Genomic DNA, 10,964 nt, shown 5'->3' on the forward strand with positions numbered 1-10,964 from the left:
GTTCGAGGGAACCCATGCAAGCGGATAACCTCCTTGCTGAACGAGATAGCCACATCCTTGGCGGAATAAGGGTGTGAAAGAGCGATGAAATGCGCGTATTTGGATAGCCGGTCAACTACAACAAGCACGGTATCTCCACTCTTAGTCCCGGGTAACCCACCAATAAAATCCATGCTAATGTCTTCCCAAATGCGATTTGGAATTGGTAGTGGTTGAAGGAGTCCAGCGGGTTTCATGGCTTGATATTTACCCGCGCCGACAAGCATCACAACTAGCCACAAATTCGAGGACAGCAGCCTTCATTCCTACCCAGGATACCACAACGCTAATCGCCCGTAAGTCCTCAAAAACCCCGAATGCCCACCGAATGGGGTAGAATGATACTCGAAAGTAATTTGGGAATTAATGGTGACCCATCGGGGATGACTAACCGATTCTTATAGAGTAAGGTGCCCTTTTGAAGCCGGTAGTGGGGTAGTCCCGGGATCCCTTCAAGAAGGCTTGAACGATCTTCCGGTAACGGTCCGAGGCGTGTACCGCTGTATCTAGTCCCTCACTTTCCCGCCAAGTTGCCGTTGTCATCGAATAAAGCCGCTTATCATCCCGCGACCTTCGCGAGAGAGCATCGGCGGCTTTGTTTTCGCTACCCGGACGATACAATATCTCAAAATCAAATCCCAAAAGTTTCAAGACCCACTTTGTTGATGAGCACAATGCGTTGTTCAAGCAAATATTCAGACTTTTCGATCCGTTCGTACTTTGAAATGTCTCCCATCAAGTAATGACGCCATTTTTGAATGGCAAGTACTATTGCCATTAGTTCTTCTCAGCAGGACTTGGTTTGTGCGAGGGACAACACTTGGCTCCAGAGGCAATGGGATGGCCCTCGCACAAAACGCACCCAGCCCAAAACCGAAGCACGCCTCTACCAAAAACTCTTTCGTGAAACCGTCACCAATACCGGAACGGTTGTCATGGCTGCTTGAGGGCATTAAAGCCGGTTGCCTCGTTACCCCACGAAATGCACTCTTCAATAAGTTTGTGAGTGGAGCGGCAATTTTACCATAATCGGACGAATCGGGTAATATCCGGTTAATCCTAAAAACCCCAAGGCTTAAGATTAGGTGGGCCACTCCACCATGCACTAATCTCGTGGTCCCCGTGACTGTCTTTAGATATGATATGTCCTAAATACTCCAGGTAGCAACCCCAAACATGCATGGTTGACTACAAGGTGGTGTGTAGAGAAGTATAAAGGTGGTTCAAATGGGACATGTTCCTCCATGGTCTTGCTATACACCAAAATATCGTCAAAGAACACCAAAATAAATTTTCGCAAGTGTTCTCGAAATACCTCAGCATTAGTGATTGAAATGTGGCGGAGCATTCGAGAGCCCAAACGGCACACCAGAACTCGTAATGCCCATTAGTGTACGAAAAGCCGTCTCATCACCTTCCGCATTCTAATTTGGTGGTATCCCGCTTCAAATCAAGCTTGGTAAACACGTGGCTCCCCTAGCCATCCAACACAATGCAGAATGGGAAACTTGTCAGAAACGTGAGTTTATCAGGCACGATAGTCCACGCAAAACGCCATCCGCCATCCTCTCAACCAACAGATCGGACCGGAGTAAGGACTCACACTAGGTCGTACCAACCCGCGAACATTTCGCACCAATCTTTCGACCTCGTCTTGAGAATGTGGGTAACGATAGGTCGAATATTAGGTGGGTTACCTCCGCAACCGTATCGGTGGTCTTGCCTCTTGCGGCTCAATTGGTTAGCAAATAAGAGCAAAGTCGCTTAATAAATGTGACACGCGACTCTCTTGTACCTCATATCGCTCCACGGATCCGAGGTTGTAGCGATCCACACCACCCTGAACCAGAGCACACTCTTAATGTTGTTTCTAACGCAGCAAGTTGATCCCCATTTAGTTTCACGGTCGTCCCCACTCAAAGCTATGGCAAGCCCAATGACTTCAGTGTCCACCATTCACCAAGATTATATCAATGCTACCCAAAGAAAGGGTAAAAATTGCAAAAGACTCCCAGCTGAATCGAATCGCGACAAACCCCGACCGCTAATCGTCCCACCCCAAAGCAACAAATGCGGATTCAATCCCAACGGCTCCACCAACTGAGCAAAATTGTCGCTAAATCGATCGAATGATGACTATAGCATTATTTGTCCCGTTAGTTTCGTGTGTGTGGTGAATCGACCCCACCAAAGAGGTATGCGAGAGTCCGCTCAAGCAGGCTCCATATCGTCACAGATCACTCCTCCAAGACATCACGTCTGAGTAACAAACCAGTTGCAGGGCATGATGGCCGGAGTATGGGCGCACACCGAAACATACCTTGTCCATTTTATCTGATCCCCGGGATAACCAACGGAGCGCCCGAGCTCCCGTCGCAGCTGTAGTTGCAGTGAGATTGTGAAGAGGAAGAGGGGTTACATTTGGTTGCCAACCGAACCGTTAAAGCTTGGTTATTCGGCCCGAACGATTGGTCCAATATGGTGTTGGGTGGGCTAAGTTAATAACACGTGAGGTTAGATTTGGGCTGATTGAGTGGGTGGGCCAAAAGAGGTACCCCACTCCAGTCCCCACGGCGGCGGTCCAATTGCCCAAATTGGTGAGCCCAAATAATGAACTCAGCCCACTTCATTTAAACCAAAAAACACCCCCTAACCACCCACACCCCCCCGCCGCAATCTCAAACCTTCTATATGCCCAAACGTCCACTGCTTGTGATTAATCAATCTGGGAGTCTTCAGGGAGTTAAATCGATAGATATTGATTCTTTCAAGTTTCTCCATGATGACAATGGCGCTCAGCGAAGCGTATCCATCCTAGTGCTGCACCAAAACAAAGGGGCGAGTTCTATCGCGAGACAGATCAAAGTACCTTCAGCTGTGATCCACCCACGGATCTTCCCCCGTGAAAATTGGCATCTCAAGATGTCTAGGAAGGAAGTCTCGGTTCTCCGTTGACTACGTGTGTAACGAACCCATCGTTCTAGTCACTCCGCATTAAGGATGCACGCGATCATAACAAACAAATCAAACCCATGGCCTCTTCATGTTGTGCAGGAGTCCCACTTGACCTTGAATCTCTACGATACTCCAACCACCCGCTCCATTGACTCTGACCACCCCCAGAATCGATGGCTCGATGCCAATTTGTTAAGACCCGAATGAGGTTACTTAACAAGGTGGAATAACTCAAGAAGAAAAACGAGACTTTGAATAAAAGTTGAATAAGAAACAATATAATCACCAGCAGAGGTGATCACGGCACCCAAAGCAAGGCTTCACAAAACTATATCCACCATCCTCCCCCTATAAGAATACATTCCATCGAATTAATTAACAAAACACCTACTATAGGACTCTTCAAAAGAAACCTAACCGTAATGTAACTCAACCTAGATGTATATGACCGACCTCAAATCAATTAATAACCAACGCAGAAGGATTATGCTCAAATTCCCGCGAATGCACTAGGACTCGCTGAAAACGACAGACACCAAACCAACGTTTCCTGGGAGTGCTTTCCTTCGCCCCCGGGCCCCGTACCTAAGGACTCTAATCCTCCCCCTTCGATTTCTGAACCATGTGAAGAACCTAGCTAGGGGGAGACCACTGTGAGACACACTGTTGGGGTCTTTCAAAACCAAATTGACCAGAATAAGGAGGTATAGACTTATTAGAGGAAGAAATACAACCGACTAAAGCAGGTGGAGAAAGGTGATACGTTACCACTTCAGTCTCCTGCTCCAGAATCAGATTCTACTGAGGTATCTTCTTCCGATCTTCCTATTGCTTTGTTAGAAAAGGGGTCAGATCTTGTACTCAACATCCCATAGTTAAATATGTTTCTTATAACTCTTTGTCTGACTCCTACCGTGCTTTTATATCCTCTCTGTCATCTGTATATGTTCCTAAAAGTTGGCAGGAAGCCTATACTGATAAGAGATGGAAGGCCTCTATGGTAGAGGAAATGCAGGCAATGAAGAAAAATGACACTTGGGAGCTAGTTACACTTCCTCCAGGAAAAAAACCAGTGGGCTGCAAGTGGGTATTTGTGGTTAAACAAAATATGGATGGATCAGTCAACAAGTTGAAAGCTAGACTAATTGCAAAGGGGTTTACCCAAATTTATGGGATTGATTATCAGGAGACCTTTGCCCTTGTTGCGAAACTAAACACTGTCAGAGTTCTGTTGTCTGTAGCTGTGAACAAAGACTGGAACTTGCACCAACTAGACGTAAAGAATGCCTTCTTACATGGGGAGTTAGCAGAAGAGGTCTATATGGAAATTCCAAATGGTTTCTCCAATGACAATACTGCAAGGAAAGTTTGTCGATTGAAGAGGTCACTCTATGGGTTAAAACAGTCTCCTAGATGCTGGTTTGGACGCCTCTTGAAGGCAATGACTTCTATTGGGTACAAGCAAAGCAATGCTGATCATACACTATTTGTCAAGAAGTCAAGTACTAACATCACTTCTCATTGTCTATGTAGACGATATTGTCATCACAGGGAATGATGGTAAAGAAATTCAAAAGTTGAAGGACTTTCTTGGCAGAGAGTTTGAAATTAAAGATCTAGGGAAGTTACAGTATTTCTTAGGGATTGAGGTGGCTCGATCAAATAAAGGTATATTCCTATCCCAAGGAAAGTATGTCCTAGATCTATTATCAGAAGTGGGAATGTTGGGGTGTAAAGCAATTGATACCCCTATTGAAGCTGGAGCTAAATTTAAAGAAAAAGAGGGAGAACCAGTGGACAAAGGAAGATACCAAAGGCTAGTAGGGAAGCTTATTTACTTGTCCCACACCAGGCCAGACATCGCTTATGCTGTAGGTATAGTGAGTCAATTCATGCATGATCCATATTTAGCTCATATGAAGGCTGTTATCAAAATACTACAGTATTTGAAGGGAACTCCTAGAAAAGGAATACTTTTGTCACCCACTGATAATCTAAAAGTAGAAGCATACACTGATGCAGACTGGGCTGGATCTCCAGACAGGAAGTCAATTTCAGGTTACTGTACTTTTATTGAAGGTAATCTAGTTACTTGGAGAAGTAAAAAACAGAATGTGGTAGCTTTATCTAGTACTGAAGCTGAATATAGTGCTATGGTTCGTGGAGTTTGTGAGCTACTATAGTTGAAAGGCTTGCTGTAAGATATTGGAGTCTAAGTTCCAAACCCTATAATGTTATATTGTGACAACAAGGCTGCTATTAGTATTGCTAATAATCCGGTGCAACATGATCGAACTAAGCACATTGAAATTGACAGGTTCTTTGTCAAAGGAAAGTTGGAACAAGGGCTTATCTGCATGCCTTTTGTAAGATCTGGAGACCAAGTAGCAGATGTTTTCACTAAGGGTTTGAAAGAAAGAGATTTCCTTCCTATTGTAGGCAAGTTGGGCATGAGTAATATCTATGCCTCAACTTTGAGGGGGAGTGTTGGATTCTATTAGGAGTCTAATAAGAGTTTGTATAGGAGTTAAATTAGAGTTTGTATTCATATAAAATTCTATTCCTTGTAATAGTCTACTTTCCACTTAATTATAAATTGAGGGCTTGAGATCATGGATCAATAAGCCATTCTACCATCATTGTCTTTCACAACACTATGACTACCCACTTAAGTGGGAAATATTACTGAATGCCTACTTTTTACAATTTGAAAAATTACCTGTTACCCACAACTACATTTTCTGTTAAGTTTGAATCCAAAATGACAGATTTGCCCTTATGTGTGGTAAAATGACTTTGATGCCCCTTCACTCTAACTCACACTATCCAACCCGACATCTTTGTCTAATTGCTTCTGTCTCCTCCTTGTTTACTGTGTTTTCTTGTGCAATGTTAGATTTGATCTTCCTGGTGGTGGGTACCTTCTTCTGATTTTTGCTTTTACAGCATCTTTCCTTGCATTTCTACAGTGGGTTTTTATTTTTGTTGATTTTCTTTGATGGGGTTCAGCCATTGAAGCATTGAAGGAGGAAACAATGCACTATAGGGCATCTGATGTTCGACTTGTGATAGAAGAATTCATTCCACTAAAGAAAAATTCTGATAACGATGGAGGGGTGAAAAAGGAGAAGGATTGCAGAGGCAAGAAAAAACTGGATGATTTCTGTTAAGCTCTGGAGTACAAATGGGGATCTTAACAACGATTAGAAACAAAAATTTGTTGTATATCCCTGTAAAAGATTAAAAATATAACCCAAATTTTTTCAAGAGATTTGGGTGGATTTTAATGCTTGAATGAGTTAGGGTTTCGGCAACTCGATCTGACTACTTTGTTCTGATTTGTAAATTAAAAATCCTAAATTTTGGGGGCGTGGTCGCTGGCAAGGGAGGGGTGGTGGTTGCCTGTAGTGATGGGGTTTTTTAGCGAGGTGTAGGAAGAAGACAGCACCCACCTTTCTCCCTTCACCCACCTAAGGGTTGGGTAGTGTGAGTGAGAGTGAAGGGAAATTAAAGTCATTTGACCACACAAGGGCAAATCCGTCATTTGGATTAAAACCTAACAGAAAATGTGACTATGGATAATTTTTCAAATTGTAAAAAGTGGGCATCCAATAATATTTCCCACTTAAGCGGGCAGGACATAGTTTCTCCCCCGCTTAATTGGGCATCCAGTAAAAAACTCAATCCTTTATGGTAGTTCCTTTTTTGTCCGTCCCTCCTTTGGCAAGAGTCAGACATTTGGCACACCATTGAGCCTCATTGAAGTCTGAAGAAACACCAATTTGGTTTTTCTTCGCTTGAGATACGTTTCTTACAAAAATTGAAGCGATACAGTTAAATGAGTTACGGGCCTTACGGCTATGTATTACTTTTTCCTAAAAGAAACACATAACAAACCCTCATTGAAGGATTCCTACCATATCCATTCACTGGAAAATGAAGGTGAGATGAGAAAACAACAAAGGGTGCTGCTGCCTTTTATGTTCTTTCTCCCCATCGCCAGCACCATTGGTTGCAGCCCCATCAGGCTTCTCTGTTTCCACCTAATTAGAATCTCCATGAGATAGCAATCGCTCGAATCAGGAAACATCAACAAAATCCACCTGAAGAAAGGCTACTTGCTAGCAGTTTGCATCCAAGACAGCTCCTAAGTCAGCTCCGACAACTGGAGGTGTGTAGAAACTCCACCTGTTTGTGCATGAAAATGGCTCTTCTAGAGATCAAAAGGTCAGTGAGGCGACTCTTAGGGCCTTTCACAACAAATCCGATCTCGTGTTCTATGGGTGTGGGTTTGACCCTTCGATCTTGCTCTTGGTTTTTATGTTCTCTTCTGGTGTGTGTTTTATTCCTTAGCCGTTTGGCTTGAAACCTCGAAGTGAGGAGAAAGAAATGAGGAAGCAGATTCATATGACTCAGAAGATCAATGCCTTGACCTGCGACCTTGTACTGCAACGCCTGCCGCTGCTGCAACATGCAATGAAGGCATAAGTATGCTTTACATGTTTGTAAAAAGCCTGATTGAAACTGAACTCCAAGATCCAAGAACAATCCACGTTTCTGGATCAAAACTGTTTGGATTTTAGCTTTAATGACCCCGACATATTTGTTAAAGAGCTGACCTGAACGATTCCTTTTATCTTCTATGGAACCACCCTTGCACTTTGGATCAGCATTTGTTTAGAATCAAGGCAACAGGAGTATTCTCCTGTTTGTTCAAGTTTGAAGAATTTAACTTCTGAAAAGTGAATGCAAGAGCTTGGGGCGATGAAGATGAAAAAACTGGATTTGAGTGGCTACAATGATGGTAAAGGAATCTCTCCGTGTCCAGTGTAGGATTACCTCCCTTTTTTTTTTTTTGGTAAAATATGTTGAAAGATTACTTGACATAAGGAAAGGATCCCAAAACTTATAGTCAGGGGAAAGAAAATCAAGAGGTTTGAATGTTTGTCTTTTAACCCATCTTGATCAACTGCTATGTTCTCTGCTCATTCTATCTGTGTACTTCTATGTAGTGGGTGATCCTATTTTTGAATTCTTCGCATAAGTATTGGACATGTTAGTTTTTGAATTGGCTGCTCCTAGGTTCTATGAATCTTGAGAATCTGAGAGGATGCAAATTGTGTTCAATAATGCATGGGAAGAAAATCATAATTTCCTTTTTAAATTATTCCATAAAAATTCATGAGATTTGCTGCTTATTATCTTACAATCCTTGCATCTGGATAGCTGAATGTTCTCTTTTTCCTCCTCTACTGGCTAAATCCTTTGGAAGAAAAACACATAATCATTGAGTTAAACCTGCTGGTCGAGTTGCACCAGCTAATATTAAGGATGTCAAATGGTACAGTATTGGTATGGACCATATGGTAAAGAAAACCAGTACCCAGAACCAAATCTGTACGTTCCTTTTTTCATATCTACATTTGCAAACCATTACTGTACCATCATGGTACGGTATGGTTTCGGTACAGAAACAGTATGTGAATATGATAATAGACAGTACAGTATGGTTTCGATATGTAAATGGTATGGAATGGTTTTGGTATGTAAATGGTAACGCTATGGTTTTCTGTATGTAAAGATCTTATTCAGCACCGTTTTGGTATATACTGTTGGTATGACACCCGAAACCAGTACAGTACCATACCAAATAAAAGGCGAATTAAAAATTGTACCAGAACGTTTCGAAATGGTTCAGTATGGTACAGTTTTATACGGCTGGTTTGGTATACAGTTTCAGTACCAAATTGACACCCTTAGCTTATTTATATGTTAGATTTGGCTTAGAATGCATTATCTTTGTGGTTGCTCCAGACAATTCGTTTGCAAAATTGTGGAATGTTTTTGTTAAATACGACCCATGCGGGTTTCTGTTTCTTTTAGTTGCAAAAGACACCTTTCCCTCAGTTTACCATACAGATTTTTTAAGACCCTGAAATGCTCAGAAAACACAAAAACACTGAAACGTTTGTTGGAAAGTTTGTTGGACCCAAGAACACTTAGGAAATAAAAATAGAAATGTGACCATATGCAACCCTGTGTCTCCTAGGTGGGCTCCTTGTTGCCTTAGCACTTAGGCTCCTCCACTACCCTTGGATTTCTTTGCTAACTATAAATTGAGGAGTTGCATCAAAATGTTACTCTTTGAAATACCCAATGCACGATGCTTCGGCCACAGTGTGTGTGATTGTTGTCAAGGCGTTGTCTTGACACCCAGGTGCTTTGCTGCTGCCTAGGCACCTGGTGTTGCCTTGGCCACCTAGGTGACGTCTTGCCACCTTGCTGGTGTTGGTCAAATTTTTACCCCCTCAACCACCTTTGGTCTCCCAGGCGCTTTGCCAACTATGATGTGTACAGTCTTATCTCTGCTTTATGATGTGGTTGTTTCCAAGCTTAAACCCACAACCACTGTGTCACACTAGACCCAATTACTCAATTTGATTTCAATTTTGAATTTTGTGTGGTTGCCTTTTTCATTCTTATCTTTTGTGGGTACATATGACATGTGACAATACGTGAAGATTTTCTATCTCATCCCCCTTCCCCTTGCATACTTATTTTCTAATTTTCTCTGTTTGTTTGTCATCCCACCATATTCTGGATTTAATATTTTCCATAAATGCAGGCTGCTGCTATGTTTAAGGTTTTGAGGGAATCCCCTCCAATACCAGACACATTATCTCCTGAGGGCAAGGATTTCCTTGAGTGTTGCTTTCAAAGAAATCCTGCTGAGAGGCCATCAGCTAGCATGCTATTAGAACATCGTTTTTTGAGGACTTCACAACATTTAGATGTTCCTGCTTACACCCAAGTTTTTTCTGGAATGAAGTTGACGGTGAGTCAAAGCATTTTACTATCTTTTCTAATCATAATCTGTACATCTGAAATGACAATATTTTGATCAAATTTTGGTTACAGGACAATGTTCATAGTCCAAGAGAGTGGACTAAATATAAAACTGATGTGTTGCCAACCTCCCCAAGCACACAGTTGCCAACCTCCCCAAGCACACCAACCATCAAAGGGAAATTGATGTTTACTGGGTAGGCTTCTCTACACCACAACTCAACCAGTCTGCTCAGAAATTACCGCACTTAAATTAGTAAATTACTTCTGCAAGACCACCAGATCCGGCTTCATACATGATTATTCTTTTTCTCCAGTGCAACTAGTCAACGACCTCTTCCTGAAACTTGTGAATCCATAGTGGTCGTTCGCCATTCTCCTCGGTCTACTCTTGAGGTCCTTCCAACTTCATCTCCTCCACATTCGAATCACATGACACAGAGTTGGCCCAGATCTTCACCAAATGTTCTCAATGGTATTCATGTAAGTCCTGGGAGTAATCATTTTTCTGCTCTCCCAAGGACTGGTGGGAGGGACTTTACTGGCATTTTGTGAAGTGGGTTGATTGTACTATACCGTGGTTCCTATCTTAGAATGGCTCAATGCCCTATTGTCATCATGTGAACGTGGAGGAGTGATTTTAAGTTCTGGTTGTGAATCAGCATCAGAGCCACGGTCAGGAGAATGAACGTATCTGCATTTGGTGCCGTCTTTGGTCATCAGCTCCCATTTAACATCAACACCGAGCGTCCTGTTAAAAGATTCATGGAAGTAGTGTGATTTTTCTCTCTACTTTTTTTCTTTTTTTTTAATTATTCATAGCTTGAAAACCGACTGAGTTGGGATGCTAAAGCAGGTTTCGAACAACATTGATTAGGGTCTTCAGTTCCAAAAGTCTTGGTTCTTTACTTAACCTTAAAGCTTTTCTTTTTGTAACATGAATTAAAATCAGAGTGTAGATATTAGGTTCAGTAGTTGGCCCCGTGATCACATCACCTGGGCTATATATTTTTCTTGTATGTAACTCCAAGGATTATGATGCAATTTTTCACATATAGTTGCTGGTACCCGCTTTTCAGAGTTTCATGGTTGTGCTCAGCTCATCTCCATGTCCGGTTCTAATC

General features: G+C 42.3%; 1 protein-coding gene across 2 annotated transcripts in view; it reads left to right on the top strand.

Annotated features, from left to right (window-relative positions):
• Positions 1-10,904, top strand: part of MAPKKK5 (mitogen-activated protein kinase kinase kinase 5) — a 29,015-nt gene extending 18,111 nt beyond the window's left edge. Inside the window, exons 9-11 of one of the 2 annotated variants that reach the window (XM_089156235.1) lie at positions 9,620-9,829; positions 9,913-10,037; positions 10,158-10,904. In XM_089156235.1, the coding sequence (XP_089012361.1) occupies positions 9,620-9,829; positions 9,913-10,037; positions 10,158-10,395 (573 nt within the window). In that variant the 3' untranslated portion in view covers positions 10,396-10,904. The remainder of the gene's footprint in view (positions 1-9,619; positions 9,830-9,912; positions 10,038-10,157) is intronic. The other variant, XM_089156236.1, reaches the window with a different exon arrangement.
• Positions 10,905-10,964: the final 60 nt, after the last annotated feature.

This window comes from Hakea prostrata, chromosome 5 (genome assembly GCF_041222555.1).
Source record: "Hakea prostrata isolate BN-2017 chromosome 5, UWA_Hpros_2, whole genome shotgun sequence".
Taxonomy (NCBI): Eukaryota; Viridiplantae; Streptophyta; class Magnoliopsida; order Proteales; family Proteaceae; genus Hakea; species Hakea prostrata.